General features: G+C 44.9%; 1 protein-coding gene across 3 annotated transcripts in view; it reads right to left on the bottom strand.

Moving 5' to 3' along the window:
• LOC115561789 (unconventional myosin-Ic) overlaps window positions 1-16,594 on the bottom strand; it is a 79,649-nt gene that overhangs the window by 43,613 nt on the left and 19,442 nt on the right. For all 3 annotated transcript variants that reach the window (XM_030382022.1, XM_030382023.1, XM_030382024.1), the window contains 2 exons: window positions 8,603-8,755; window positions 8,076-8,191 (listed from right to left, as the gene is read on the bottom strand). In XM_030382022.1, the coding sequence (XP_030237882.1) occupies window positions 8,076-8,191; window positions 8,603-8,755 (269 nt within the window). The remainder of the gene's footprint in view (window positions 1-8,075; window positions 8,192-8,602; window positions 8,756-16,594) is intronic.

The following is a 16,594-nucleotide window of genomic DNA, read 5'->3' as shown; positions in this document are numbered from 1 at the left end:
GTGTGACTCCGACATTGACATAGACATCGATCTCTCACAAATAATATTATTCCTACTCATGCAACTGAAGGCCTTGAAGGAAAGGTCCAGGACCTAGAGGCAGAAGTTGAGAGACTGCGGGAATGTTTAAATGACTCCCTGAGCCTGCAGCGCAGCATACTGACGCACTGGGATCGACCAGAAAAAAAGACAATGGTGTTTCTGCAGCCTATGTAGTGAGACCGACTGCCCTGGCCACCTCTACGCCACACGCTCCTACCCGTCTATTGAGAAGCCCATACCTCAGGATACATTATTCCACTCTGGAGCTCCGGCTAGACACTCATTCTCACTCACTCATTCTTAGAGCCACGTTCGCTTGACCTCAGCACCACGTCAAGGATGATTGCTTCTGCATTGTATCAAGCTAAGCTGGAGCCCCCTGTGTTCACTGGAGATGCTAAAGTTAACCCTGAGGAATGGTAATGGGCAGTGAAAACGTACAGAACCTCATTAAATCTGACTGATGCTCAGATACTGAATGAACTGCCTTACTTCCTCGGAAAAGAACCCAAAAAATGGTTTGAAGCTCTCAGTTCACATGTCGTCACTTAGTCACAGTTCAGCCAGCTCTTTAGAACAGTTTTTCTGCCAACTGACAATCAGGAACGTGTCCTGAGGGGCATTCTAGACCGCTTCCAGGCACAGGATGAGCCCCTCCCCACATATGTTGAGTGAATTAAAAAAACTAAAGACCCCACCAGCGCAGCCGGAACAGGTAGAGAGAGAAATATAGGGTATCCCTATACGGCACACTTGTTGCTGCGAGCTCACAAGCTCCATATGGACCTCGGGCCGAGGAGCCAGCAGAATCCTCCTACACCTTTCAGGGAGAACCGAAACAATGAGCCCTACTGCTCTAGATGCTCTCGGCCCGGATTCACATCATGCACTTGCCCGAGCTGCAACGCTGAGACCCACATGTCATCCACCTCCACCCAATCTCAGGTGAGGCCTGCCCCCTCCCCCCCGGTGACTGATCATAACGATGGTGATCCGAGGACTGAAATGGATGGCAGGTCAGCCGACTCTCCATTTTCCCCCAGGCAGTCGGGAAACTTCAGGGGAGGGAGGACTTTTCATCGAGGCAATCCTCCCTCCAGACGCTAAGTGAGCCTCACCCACCTACAACGCCCCTTCAAGAAGAACGTGTTCTGGGCCACATTGAGTCTATGGCTCCCTGGAACACACCGCTGAGGGCCAAAGTCAATTTTTCTCTGTGTCATTGGAGGCCACTTTGGACACAGGTGCTTCGCTTTCAGCTGTAAGAGCAGACCTTGTCCGAGGCCATAACACCTATCTCAACAAAATGCATCAGTGGACGGGCCCACCTGTGAGCCTCGCGGACAAAGCTCCCTGCACCCCTGATGGTGTCACTTGGCTATCTATTGGCTTCATGAACAAGAGCTTTTACCAGCGTTTTGCAATAATCCAAAACCTGACAACCCCTTTCATCCTGGGAATTAGGGATGTGTCGGTCGCGACCGATTCGTTCACAACGAATGAATCCCGAAGGTGAACGACAAGAACTGGTTCCCCAAATACAAGAGAACTGGTTCTTTGATTCTTTTTTTTTTAACATAAAACAAAAATATGGTCACGTAAATAAAATATACAAACCAACAGAGCTTCGTCTCCCCGCGATCTTATATTGATTGAGTCTGCAACGTTCTCAAAGATTCAGCCAATGAGAGGTAGCAATGGTGTTGCCATGGCACCTGGGTAAACAAGGTGGTACCGTCGAATTTGCGCGCTTTCTCTATAGACTTGCCCTCCATCTGTTTATTGGACAAACGCATTTCCCGATCCCAGGAGTCTTTGCTCCATTCTACGTCAATTCAAGAACAAACAAAGAAATGTAACTGCAGTTCGTATTTTTTATTTATGACCATGAAGGTTCTGTAATGCCTGAATAATGAAGAATTAAATGTAAAGTAAAAAAAATTATAAATATAAAACCATGAATGACATATAGAGAGTAAGCAGGTGGTATAAACATTGGTGGGACGTTTGGCTATACAATATACCATATCTTGTGGATTTTCACGGAGGGTAGAGCTTAGAAGTCGTTTAAATTATGCTCAGGGCCGTCTCACGCGGGGGGGAGGTGGGGCAGACACCTGTGAGATTCCCTGTCAAATGACGTAATCTGACGTAACGAATGAATCAAAACGAACGAATCAAACGAACAAATCGTTAAAGTGAACTGAACTGAAAGAACTGAATCCTGGAAAATAATAATTTTGCCCATCCCTACTGGGAATGGATTTTATGATCAGAGCCTCAATAACCGTCCATATCCCCTCCAGATCTGTTTTCATGGATGACGTCCCTTGTCCTATGGCGGATGTGGATGATGACTGTTCTCTCGAAACACCCATTGAAGGAGGAACCGTCATGTCCCTAGACACCCTGCAGTCCACCCTCATGGCTAAAGTTGCTGAGGCAAGCCTGGAGGAGGAGCAGGGAGTGGACATTTTCAGGCTCCTCACACAGTTTTACGACATGTGTGATGGTCATATCGGACGCACTTCCTTGACTGAGCACACGATCGATACAGGAGATGCAAAACCTTTAAACCTTCCTCCATATCGCACCTCCCCAGAAAAAAAACTAATCATCGAGGAGCAAGTACAACGGATGCTGCAAGACGGCATCAATGAGCCTTCTACTAGCCCATGGTCTGCCCCAGTCGTGATCGTAACCAGACCCGGTTCTGACCCTAGGTTCTGTGTGGACTTTAGAGGCTTGAACCAAGTCACAGAAAAGGACTCTTATCCCCTTCCACATATAGATGAGTCGCTTGACTTTCTGGCGAGAGGGAAGTTCATCACAACACTGGACTTGGCTCGTGGATACTGGCAGGTGGCAGTTGCAGAAGAATCACGACCAAAAACCGCCTTCATATCACACTGTGGTCTCTTCCAGTTCCGTGTGCTCCCCTTTGGACTGCAACGCACCTGCCACATTTCAGAAGCTAATGCACAATGTGCCTTGTCTAAAAAAATTGTGCTGTATATTTGGATGACATTGTTGTTGCTTCCCCAACCTTTGAGTTGCATATAGCTGATCTAGAGGAAGTACTGAACAGACTGAGAACTGCTGGTCTGTCTTTGAAGCTCAAGAAATGTCAGTTCTGCCTGAGTGAGTTCACTTTCCTCGGCTACCGGATCACAGCCACAGGCATTAAACCAGACATGGACAAAATCAGAGCGGTGGTGGAGTTCAAAACCCCATCCTCTGTGAAAAATGAAAGACATACTGGATATTATCGTTGTTTTGTCGAGGACTATGCACGTCATGCTGAGCCCTTCCACGCTCTCACCAGGAAGGACACTAGGCTAGGGTTCAGGTTTTTTTGGCCCAAAATGGCAGCAGACGTCAAGCGGTATGTTACTTCGTGCTCAATCTGTCAACTCACCATCTCAGCCAGCCATGCCAGAGGAAACCGGCTGGCCTCATGGTCCCTATCTTGCCTCAGAGACCCTGGGAGTACCCAGGAGTGGATTATGTGGGTCCACTGCCCCGCACGCCATCAGCGTACCTACTAGTCTTTGTTGACTATTTCTCCAGGTGGATTGAGGTGTGTGCAGTCAGAGAAGCGACAGCTCAAGTGGCGGCTGGGAAGTTTGTCAGTGAAGTGTTTGCCAGACACGGTGCCCCAACCTACCTTATCTCTGACCGAGGTTCGCCCTTTGTGAGTGAGTTGTTCGAAAATGTCTCTTCGACCCTTGCCTCGGTGCACAGGCTCACCACTGCTTACCACCCTCAAACCAACGCAACAGAACGGGTGAACAGAACACTCAAAACTGCCATACGTGCCTTCGTTGAGGACAAGCACACGTCGTGGGATAAGTTTCTGTCCCAAATCTGCTTTGCACTGCGTACAGCCCCCCATGAGAGCACAGGACTTAGTCCCTCCATGATGCTGTATGGTCGGGAGCTGGATATCCCGCTTGACCTCATTACACAACCTTCCTGTGACGGCGTGGACGAACCCAGTGTGCCTTACCCAGAGACTCTTAGAGCCTCCCTCCAGGAAGCTCACAACCATGCAAGAGCAGCACTCGACGACAGTCACAACAGACAAAAACACTACTATGACTTGAGACGCCGTCCGGCTACCTTTGCTGTAGGTGACCTTGTCAGATCAAAGAAACACCCTAGATCTGATGCGCAGTCCAACTTTACAGCAAAACTAGCACCCCTGTTCACAGGCCCATTATGGGCCCTATTTTAACGGTCTGAAACGCAAGTGGGAAGCGCAAAGCGCAAGTAGCTTTGTGGGCGATTATACGGCGCTATCGCTATTTTACAGGCGGATAAATGACACTTGCGTCGCGGCGCAAGTGTCAAAAGGGTTGGTCTGAAGCAGCCTAGTTATCCGTAGATGTTGTTTGGGCGTAACGTCCAACAAACCAATGAGAGTGCCAGCTCCCATCCCCTTTAAGAGCCATGAGCGCATTTGAATCGGACGAGTGGATATTTTGACAGCGCGTCTGCAGTCTCCGATGAGACAGATGCACATGAATTTCAAACTGCAAATGGCTCAGTTTATTGCCAAATAATATGGCCTAATTCACACATGGAATAAGGGGTTTTCTTCCAGAACTTCAGAAATACAGAGTCCTCAAATAAATTTCGGCAAAGAAAACGTATATGATATAACATATGATATGCGGTAACTGTGGTTCTATTTAATGATATACGCAATACATTATAAACATTGTTTCTTATCAGTATTGTATGCTATCCTAATATGCATGTGTCCCCGCGGTAATAGACATCGCCATTGATTGTATTATGCGTTACGTGTTTAGTTTGCGTGTGTTTAAACCGAGCACACACGCGCGCCCGCATTCATTAATTATTTTTAACACTCACTCGCGGTAAAACAATGTTTTTCACGATCAAATACTCATCAATCCTAAAAGTTATGGGCATGTAGGCCTACACGATGTATCTGTCAAGAAAATATGTGTTTGCTGTACGGTGTTTGCAGATGTATTGATTTAAAAGTACAACTTATTACCGCAGCATCAGCTGTTCTTTCCCAAATAATTTACCTAGAATGTGCGGCTAGGTAGATGGGAGAAGCAAAGTGTATGCGCGAGGTGCACAAGCAATCCGTATGCATCGCATGCGCATGTATGCATGCGCCCTTAAAATAGCATCTGAACAACGCGCCACTGACTTTAAACCAGGTATTTCCTGGTCAGTAGCGCAATGGTATTCAGAAACGGCAAAATACCGTTTGCGCCAGAACACGCCTCCTCCTTCCGCCGAACCGCCCCTTGAGGCGCATGATCAATCCCTAATTTACCGGCGAGTGGCGGTGGTGGGAAAAGAACGCTCTGCGCCAGTTGTAAACTAGCAACGACACATGCGCCAGTGACTAAGTCACTTGCGCCGGATGCAAGATAGGGCCCAATGTGTCAATGAGTCAAAAAGCTGGGGGACGTCAACTACAGGCTGAGTAGGCTGGACACGGGCGTGGATGCTGGAGTTTTTCATGTTGTGAACATGCAACCTTTCCACACTTGGGACTCACCTTCTACTGGCAGGCACACCGACCCGGTGACGGCAGTGCAAAACGACCCTGAGGTCTTAGACAATGAATACAACGACACCCAGGATGACCTCCCTGCTGCTGACATGAGCTATGACACACCTGGTGTTGCTGACTCGTTGCCCCTTGACTGTGACTCTGTACACCACTCAACTGTGATGGTGTCTGACGCGACCTAGACCCTACTGGACGGTATGACTTACGTCCAAGACATCGCCCTAGGATCACATCGGGTTGGTCAGACAACCGATGGACGAACTCTTACCATACTGCCAAACGATAAAAGAAGGGAATAGACAATTTCTCACCTCAACAAGGTCGTTCATTTTGTCATAAAAAACGTTCAATTCAAACACTGCGCCGATTGGCATATCAACACACAAGTGATGTGATCTTAAAGAGTAAGTGTCCCTATAACGCTACGAAAACACATGTCAATAACACAGTATGATGAATTATGCCTAAAGAGTCCACCACAAGCCTACACTTTGTTGCTCAAACTTAATATTACTTCCCTCCTTGAGCCTCCCGAAATGTCTTGCGATATTGATATCCCCCTTCCCCCCTGCAGACTGTTTTAGTTTTCTTATGTTTTGTGTGTATGCTATGTGTGGCTGTAAGCTACTGCTGCCTGTTTTGGCCAGGAAACTGGAAGAGATGTTTAATCTCAATGATGATTATTATTTTCAACCAACCAATAGTAGTTGCCTTGCATTTTAAAATGTCAATGCACTTTTCATCCCTGAATAACAGTAAAAGCTATTTAATAATTGATTTGCATGTATAGTATACTACACTTTCCATTGAACAATTACCCCTGTTAATTATAACTAGAGGTTGAGAAAACTCTAGTCCAGTTAAAATGAGGTTTATGGAAACATGCAAAGGAAGCCGATCTCCACATCTCAACCTCCAGGGGGTTCATCACAACATTATTCATTGAAGCTAACCTCCTTATCTAAGAAAACAAATAATAAACCAAACTAAATAACAGCCCTCATTCTTGGAAGGTATTCCACTTGTGTATGAAATACACGTGTGGATGAAATCCACACTTGTATGAAATACAAACAAAGCCCTTTAGGACCAGACATCACAGAATGCAGAATGCTCCATGTTACTTCAGCTTTGACTTGAAGCAACCGGCGCTGAAGACACCAGGGTCAGCCGTGGAATGAGTGTCTTGTGTGTGTGAGGGTCACGTCAAGGTCAGAGGAATACCCCTATCTCTCGTTCTTATAGTAAAGGGAGAACAAGTGTTGTGTGTTGTGTACAAGTGTGTACCATCAGGCAACACACAAACAGAGAGAAAGAGATAGAGAGAGAGAGAGCGAGAGAAGAAGAGAAGAGAGAGAGAGATACGTGTTGTGAATCACACAAACAGTTTTACAGCCAAACATTAGGCTAGTTGCCAGATGCCATTTACAACTCCTGTAAAGACACACACAATATTTCAATACTCGTTGACTATAGTGGGAAGAGTCTTATTGGAAAGTACTCACATACACACACACACACAAACACACACACACACTTGTGTGTCCCCAAACCAGAGAGTGAGATCAGGGTGGAAATGCCTCATCCTTAGTCCAAAGACAGGTGGCGGGGGAGATGGGTGGAGGGAGAGCCGGGTGGCAGGGAGGGACGGTGGAGGGAGAAACGGGTGGCCGGGAGACGGGTGGAGGGGAGACAGGTGGAGGGGAGACGGGAAGGGGGAGACAGATGGAGGGAGAGACTAGTGGAGCAGACGGGTGGAGGGGAGATGGGTGGAGGGGAAGAGGGGTGGAGAGGGGATGGGTGGAGAGGGACACGGCTGGAGGGGAGACGGATGGAGGGGAGAGGGGTGGAGGAGGAGACAGGTGGAGGGAGAGACGGCTGGAGGAGACGGGTGGAGGGGTGAGGGGTGGAGGGGAGACGGGTTGAAGGGAGACGGGTTGAGTGGAGATGGGTGGAGGGGGAGGGGGATGGAGGGAGAGACGGGTGAACAGTGAGAGGGGTGGAGGGGAGACAGGTTCGAGAGGAAGACGGGTGGAGGGGAGACGGGTGGCGAGGGAGACGGCTGGAGGGGAGAGGGGTGGAAGGGAAAGGGTGGAGGGGAGACGGGTGGAGCAGGCGGATGGAGTGGGAGAGGGGGAGACGGGTGGAGGGAAGACGGGTGTAGGGGACATGGGTGGAGAGGGAGACGGTTGGAGGGACACGGGTGGAGGGGAGACTGGTGGAGCAGGGAGAGGGGTGGATGGGGAGACGGCTGGAGGGGAGAAGGGTGGAGGGGAGACAGGTGGAGCAGATGGGTGGAGAGGGAGAGGAGGAGACGGGTGGAGGGGAGATGGGTGGAGGGGGAGACGGGTGGAGGGGGAGACAGGTGGAGGGGAGATGGGTGGAGGGGGAGACGGGTGGAGGGGGAGACGGGTGGAGGGGAGATGGGTGGAGGGGTAGACGGGTGGAAGGGAGAGGGGTTGAGACTCACATGTGGGGTGAGACCTCATAGAAGTTGACCCCGCGGTACCGCTCCATGTGGTTCTTGGTGTAGATCTCCAGGTCCTTGTAGGGGTTCACCGACACCAACACAGAGCTGATGTAGGTCTGAGGAAGAGAGCAGGGTCAGTACCCCGTACCCCACTGTCCTCAGGGTCAGGGTCAGTAGAGAACACAGTCTTTAATTAATAATCTAAATTCTGATTTTATAGACTATTCCTACTCAGACCCGAAGCACACCCACTTTCATCCTAGCCACATCCATTTTCATCCAAACCACGCCCACACACCATAACCACACCAACTTACACCCACACACCATAACCAGATCCTCTTATACCCTGACCACGCCCACACACCATAACCACGCCCACTCATACCCTGACCACGCCCAAATGCATGACCAGATCCACTCAGCATAACCACGCCCACTCCTACCCTAACCAAGCTCACTCCTAACCTAACCACGACCACGCCCACCCTAACCACACCCATTCACACCCTGACCACAAGACTCACGTATATGAGGTTCTCCTTGAAGCGTTTGCGCAGGTTCTCTATGAAGGCCGCCTCGCTGGTGTAGTTCTCCAGCAGGACAAAGTCCTGGACCCCCACTCGGTCTCTAGCTGTCAGGGCTGACTCCATCATGCCCCCCCTGTCGTTTGGCACTACCTGAAAAACACAAGGAGAGGTCATATAATATTAACCAACAACACAAGGAGATGTCATGAAGTATAAACCAACAACACAAGAGAAAAGTAACTAAGAGACTGAACTAACAAGTAGGGCCTGATTGATATACCTTTCAGGCTCCGAATCGATGCAGATTTTAGGATGCAAAGAAATAGGACGTTATTATCTACCAAAATGTGTACGAACGTTTAATATGTATAGCCTTTACATATTTCTATTTTGCTCAAAGCAGTAAAGGAAGACCATGTTTTAATAAAACACTAGCTATATTATGTACAAATTGTATTAAATCTCTTCAATAACTAAATAAATATATTAAAAAATAAACGTTTAATCAGATAACATTATTTTGAAAAAAACAACAAACGACAGTCCCAGGCCTTTGGACCACCTCAACTACAGCATACATTGAAATAATGTGCAACTTTATTAACAAGCAGACCCCGTGGATGACCCACTCCACTGTTGCCTACGGAGAAACAAACATCATCCTCGTGTGTTGGGGCCTCGGTGAAGAGTCTACTGTAGTCTGGTGGCCGCGGCTCCTAGCTTCAATCAGTGCTCTAGTGTTTCTGACAGTTTTGGAGTGGGGTCAATTATTCCTCTGACGTATGATGTCACTAAGGTTCACAAACAGAAAGCAGTAGTCTGGTGCAGATTCAGAATCCAACAAGGTTCAGAACTTGGAGCAGGGGGAAAGTTCCAACTGAGCGGTGGTGTTCAGAATAGAGTGAGCCATCACTGGAAAACTTTATGGAAACACTTCTTGGGAGAGGTGTGCGTGCGTGTGTGTGTCATCACTCCACATTCTCTCCCAATGTCAGCCCAACGTCTTCCCAAGCTTATCAAATAATGAAACACCCTGGGCCTAATCTGGAATCCAACAGTCCTAGCATGTTATAGCGGAACTTCTGCACAGAGCCTGGACTGGAGATAGAAAACCCTAAAGGTTTTGTTAGAGATAGTGCACGGAAGAAAACTAACTTGCTGGGTGGCTGAGAATACGTTTATATGATGACGATCTGAACAGAAGAAAATCTGCGTGCATACGGTGAAGCAAAAGTGTGTGGAATTCGATTGGGTATGCATGTCAGGCGGCTAGGTGGTGCTGTGACACACTATCACACAACACCGTCATGTCTGAGCGCATGCGTAGAATCTTCCTGCTCTTATCTGCGCCACGAAAACCAAAACATAATTACTGATCCTTCTCTGTTCAGTAATACTATCTGTACTGTGGCAACCCGCTACCCCTTTCTGGAGAGATTATTTAAAGATATATATATATATATATATATATATATATATATATATATATATATATAAAATTATTATTATTATGTAATTATAATTATATATTATATATATATATATTTATTTTATTTTTTTCTTGTGAGAGTAGGTGGGGCCGAGCCCCACTTGCCCCTAATGACCAGTCACCACTGAGCCTAGCCCCACCTGTTTTTTACATGTAGAAACGCCACTGCATAGATCTGAGCAGAGTTTCGCGCCTTGGCAGTGTAGACGGAAACGCTACGGCGGAGCATATTTAACTTTTCCACTCTGGAGGTTGGTTTCAGATTTTTGCGTTTTTAAGCCCCAAAAACGCTGTCACAGTCTAAACGAAAGGCACTTCCGATAAAATATTTTCGTTTTTACCCGCAAGCTTCCTCTTGTAAACTGGGCCTGGCTTCAGAAGGGGTTATTAATGAGTGTAGTTCTACAGTGACGATTTAAATCTGATTGGCCAAAACAAAAGCAATCTATTCTCCTAAATTATATTATAACCAGAATGTTGTACAAAGTAGACACCCAGGGCTGTCAATCCTCCCCTCAAATCATATTCGAATTTCTAATGCTTCTTATGTTGAATATTCGAATAATATTCGAATATTTTAATGTTTATATTTAATGAATATTTTAATGTTTTTTTTTTTTTTTTAATTATATCATTATATACACCGATACCATCTTATTATTAGGCCTACGTCCCGCGTCCACTAGAGGGCGCGTCAACCAAATCTGTTATGTAACATTTGCAACAAGTTTTACCAAATCAATACAAAACTTATATAAATAGGTAAGATATAACGCCAGAAATATTCAAGCAATGATGTTTAATGAAGAAGCTGATGTTCAATCATTCAAATACACACACACACTGCTATTTTAAGTCTCAAAAAGACAATTCTTTGACCGTGGCTCTTCCTCAGCCGCTAACTGTTCTGCGTACTCCGAGTAATGCACTGAATGGAGGTGTGCGCTCATGTTGCTCGTAGTCGAGTGGTAACTATACCTTAACGACTTACAGCATAATTTGCAAATGACGGTTGCTCTGGATGTAGTCTTCCCGTTTCTCGATGGAAATCCAAAATGTTTCCACACGGTGCTTTTTAAGTTTTTAGGAGTTATGCTTTCCAGCTCTCTGTCTGCTCGCGCGCTGCTCCCCGCCATCTTGTAAGCATACAATGCCGAACGTCACGATGCACGACGTTGACTTTGATTTGCGTCGTTGCTAGGCAAAAGTTAAATGTAATTCTTGACTTGTCAATAAAATTTGCAAAAAAAAAGTTTGAACGTTAGTTGCCGCACTCGAATGTTCTCCTTTTTTAAAAATTCGAATTATATTCGAATAGCGAAGTTCGTTTTGACAGCCCTACCACACACACTATGTCATATACTGAAAATGTTACCGCAAAAAGGCATCATTGACAACCACAGAAGGTGATTTTCTTTTAAAACTCACCATTTAGTACCACAAGGACACAATTGTGTTTAATTACTCTCTAAACAGTAGAGAGACAGAGAGACCAAAAATAGGACACATTTCAAACCTAAAGCGATATCATTTGATAAAACAATGTATGCAATATTATGTTTTGCCCACATGAGTTATAGAATGAAGTTTGAGCTCCTTGAGACTCATAGGCTAGTCCACGAACATTCAAACAGAATGCTCTTAACTAAAATGCCTGAGCCATCACTGCAAGTCTACGGGTAGATTCGGGTTTATATGGACAGCTCCATATTTAATAGAAAAGATGCATTAGTTTGCTATTTGCCATTTGAAAACATCCAATACATTTCAGTTGGGGTTTTCACTTTGTTCTCAATGCAAGCCCAAACATATCTTCAACCAAACAGCAATCAGCAGAAAGGTCAGTGGCAAGCAAAGGACCCACCAGCCCTCTCAACATAGTGAAATTCATCAGGATACTTGTTAAGAAATACACTTTGTATTGTCACACCAGATCTATAGTCTAGTCCATACCTCACAGCCCTATTCAGTGCAACACGTTAGTAAAGACTACAACAGCAGCAAGGGAGACTTACATCTTTGAGCTGGTGAATGCGTTTGTCCAGTAGATCCTGAGATTTACTCATGAGACTGCGCAGATTCCCCAAATCCATGTCAGAAATAAGCAGCAGATAAGAGCAGACGAGGAGAAACAGTATAAGACTGTTATAGCGTTCGTAGTATAAGACACCAACTAGAAAACTAGAAATGGATCATCTAGGAAGAGTTGGGATGAGCCAACACACACACACACACACACACACACACACACACACACACACACACACACACACACACACACACACACACACACACACACACACACACACACACACAGTAAAGCAGGTGCACATGTTGTTGTTATGTCAGACTGCACATTAGGATCCGGCCTCTGGGGGCATAATAGAGAGAGGAGCTATTAATTAGCTTGAGGTGAGCTAAGTTAAGTCTAAGTCTATAGGAGTTTCGAACACAAATTATTCTTGTTTCAGAGACTGATTTGCTGCTGGAACAACATACATTATTATACTGAATTGGTTCCCATATGACATTACATTGTTTGTTCACAGGTAAGCCAACCAATTAATTATAGCATGAAGGAGTGACTGAGCGAGTGGGTGAGTGAGTGCGTGCGATGGAGAAATGCAAGTCATGACATTTCGGATTGGTTGAATAAAGTAACAGGTTGACCTCACTGGAACAGCTACTGGCATCCCCTGGTGTGGTGCCACTTTGAAGCTATCAAAACCAGCCCTCGATAACATCTGTGCTTGCCTCCGTCAGAGTTGTCCAACATTAACATCTGGTCACTTTTTAAGATATCTTAGACATGACTTCTGCATTTCAGATGGACGGAACTGTGTTGTGAAGGGCCCACACAGTTGTTTGAGGGAACTTTCGACCATCCAACCTTCCATTGATTCAGGTCCTCCCTCCTCTTCTCCCCATGCCCCTGCTCTCTCACACACACTGCCCACCACTCCTTCTGAACAGCGGAAAAAAATCTCTCTCTCTCGCTTTAGTGTTCAATGGGGCACTGGTGCGACTGCTTTACTTGTTGTTTTCACTGCTGTTGTCTGTGTGGTGATGATTAGAAGCTCTGACCAAAGCACTGGTTAAAGTCTCCTCTAATCGACCCAAAGCGAACTGAACCTCAAGTCATATCGTCCAAAGACTGTAGAACCTGAAACATTATGATCAAAACGAGAACACTTCTGGTCTCATCAAGCTTCAACTCTTTTGTTATTTCCCACATTTTTGCAGGACTACCAAAATCTTTTCAGGTTTGGCCAAAGACGTAATGCATTCACCAGGAGTCGTACTGAACCTTATTTTGACCGTGATCAACCATATCCGTTTTTAGACATGTCCTCCGCATCAAGAGATAAGTGTGGCTGCTGTCACTCTAGTTTTTTTTGGTTTGACCACAGATGGAGGCAGAACTATGGAAGTAAATCGGTGCCTTCGGATTTTGAGAATAAAAAGCCATTGAATTCTAAGCACTTAATATTTATGCATTGAAATAACATATCTTGATTTTTTCCCTCTGAAAATAACTTTCAAATTTTCAACAAATCATTTACCTTTATTTTTCAAAATTCTACATGCCAAAGACTTCATGCCCGTCTACGCTTCAAACTCGTGCATGTTGCAGAAAATGTGCAACAGCGCCCCCTGGGGTCACACTTTTCGGTGGGTCGCAGAATTCTGTGTAACACCCGCTCGCTCTCCTTGCTTGACCGGGATCTAGCATTTAGGATCGATTGCTCTTCCTTGGGTCCCCCGATGTTAACGCAAAATTTCATACATTGATTTTTGCAGCCGACTTTGGCATGTTGAATTTGGGGACGTAGAAAATATTTAAGTTGTATTTTTTAACGTTGAATATTTGATTTTGAATTTTTTAACTTTGCTCAAAATGATTTATCGAAAATTGTAAGAGTTAAATTTAGAGGCAGGAAATCCAGATACGTTATTTCAATGTATAAATATTCAGTGATCAGAATTCAATGTAGGGCTGCAACAACGAATCGATAAAATCGATAAAATTCGATTACTAAATGCGTTGGCAACAAATTTGGTCGTCGATTCGTTGTGTCGCGCGATTAATAAGTTACTCGTAGGCGCAGCACTGTTTACAGCCAGCCGCCGACAGGTTGGTTCATGGTTCATGCACGCCCACAGCGAGCTTTAGTGTGAGCGACCACAGCTTGTATTTTGGTCGTATCTTAACACTGGACTGTAGGCCTACATAGAAGTGTTGTACCTTCACTGTCTTTGGGTTAAAAAAACTCCTTCAACTCAGTATAGTCCAACCGAAAACTGTCAGCTGCTGCTGCTGCAGACGTTGTGCAGACGGGCTCGGAGTCGGCAACGCGTGCATCAACAGTCATTCAAAGCAGCGGTAGTAATCACACAACCGGACGGTGTAGAAAGTCCCGTCAGTTAAAAACAGTAATGCAGTTTTTAAATCCATGTTAAAATCGGCAGGATATAGAGCTAGTTAGCTTAAAAAAAGTGTCAAATGTGATGTGTTCAGGTCGGCTCAGTAATATGATTGATGCGTTCAAATGCAACAGAAAAAAATAAATAATAATTGAGATTTTGGTGAAAACTTGTTTTCACAGTAATATAAAATAGATAGTAAAGATAGAATTATGACCTGTTTAATGTCCTATCTTGAACTATCATCATCTTATCAGCAATTAAAGCAATATTACAAGTTCTATTTTAAGGAGTCTCGAAAATGGTATCAATAGGTTTGACCGGTTAACCATGGACATCCCTTATATACTTAAGCAATAGATCACGCCAGGCTGTGGTATGTGCTCATTATACCACTGTTAAGGGGCGTTGTCCGGCCCCGATGCGCAGCGGAGGGCCGGCGACCCCCTTCACAGTGGTATAATGAGCACATGCCACTGACTGAAGTGATCTATTGCTTTTATACAACGGTTACTGTTATGGTGAAACGAAAGTCATAGACACACTACATTTAAAAAGAAACCAAGAAAGTCAAAGTAGCCGTTTTATTAAAGACTACCAAAAAGTAGTCCCTCCTGGCTGCCTTCAAAATGCACGACGGTCGCTATGCAACACACTTTAGCGTCCCTCCGAGAGAACGGTTGTAACGGTTTCCACTTCAAGGCGCAGAGTGATACTTTCACAAAATGATCGGGCGTCATAGCAGTTATGTATACGGTCATTATACAACAGTTGGGAACCAATCAGATCGCTGGATTTAGGTCCCCCGTTGTATAAATATATCATATATCATACATTGTATGTTTTTTTTGTGTTATGTTTTTTTAATTGTTTTATTATTTAATATTACTTTTAATAGTTTTGGGACGTTGGCGCAATAACCTGGTGTTTTTACACTTCAGTCTGCACTGTGAATTTGAAGTAATGTTCCGTTTTTTTTATCCGATTCATCGATTAATCGAAAAAATAATCGACAGATGAATCGATTATTCAAATAATCGTTAGTTGCAGCCCTAATTCAATGGCTTATTATTTTCAAAATCCGATGGCACAAATTTACTTCCATACAGAACGGGCAGAACTCATCGCGATCATCTTAAACGTTGCTGCAACAATACAGCCTATATTCCGTTGCATTTTTTTAAACCGATTTTTTAACCATTCAACAAACAAAAGGCAACAGGCTGATTATCATTGAGGGTGCTGCTTCTCCCAGGTGGTGGGAGAACTATCGACTTTCTACGCCTCATTCACACAATATCTACATTTCCTCCGGAGAAAATACTACCTCAGGTGTAGTATTTTTTTTTTTCAGAAGAATTTCAGGGTACAAATGTCAGGATATGTTGTTCAGACACACGGCCCATTAGGGGAATATCAGGACTAAAAAGTATGTCTGAAAGCAGCTCATGATAGAACTGACTTTACCCAGAACTTGCATGCCTAATTATATATATTTCTTTCTTATCATTAATATTTTCATGTACTTACTTGCTGCCCTTTATGCCTACTGGCAAGTAGGGCAGCAACAAAGGATCTCCACCCCTGTCTGTTTTGGGAGAGCTTTTGGATAGAACACCAGGTCTGCTTCATGGCTTTCAGTTCTTTCTCAACTGTTCAACACCAGGTTTCTTTGGGTCGTCCTCTCTTTCATTTGCCTTCAGGTGTCCAGTGTAGGGCGGTTCTAGTAATGTAATCCTGTTCTTTTCGCATGATGCGTCCAATCCATCTCAACCGCCTTCTTGTAATGATGGACGTTATACTTTCTTGGTTGGTCCGAGCAAGTAATTGCTGGTTGGAGACTTGAGTTTGGTGTTGATGCTGTAATTCATTCTGAATGTGTTTCTTGCCTTGTTGAGTTGGCTTTTGATGCCATTGCCTGTTCCTATATTATCATGTAGCTGCAAGTTTTGACTTGGAATAGAAACCGTTTTTAAACATAATTATTCCAGCCAATGTTTCTGGTTGCATTGGGTCTGGTTTGTATCCCAAAATGAGGCCAAAAATTATGTAACGTTTCTTGACTTCTGTTACTC

This window comes from Gadus morhua, chromosome 16, assembly GCF_902167405.1.
Source record: "Gadus morhua chromosome 16, gadMor3.0, whole genome shotgun sequence".
Lineage (NCBI taxonomy): Eukaryota > Metazoa > Chordata > Actinopteri > Gadiformes > Gadidae > Gadus > Gadus morhua.
This window is presented reverse-complemented; position numbering and strand designations above follow the sequence as displayed.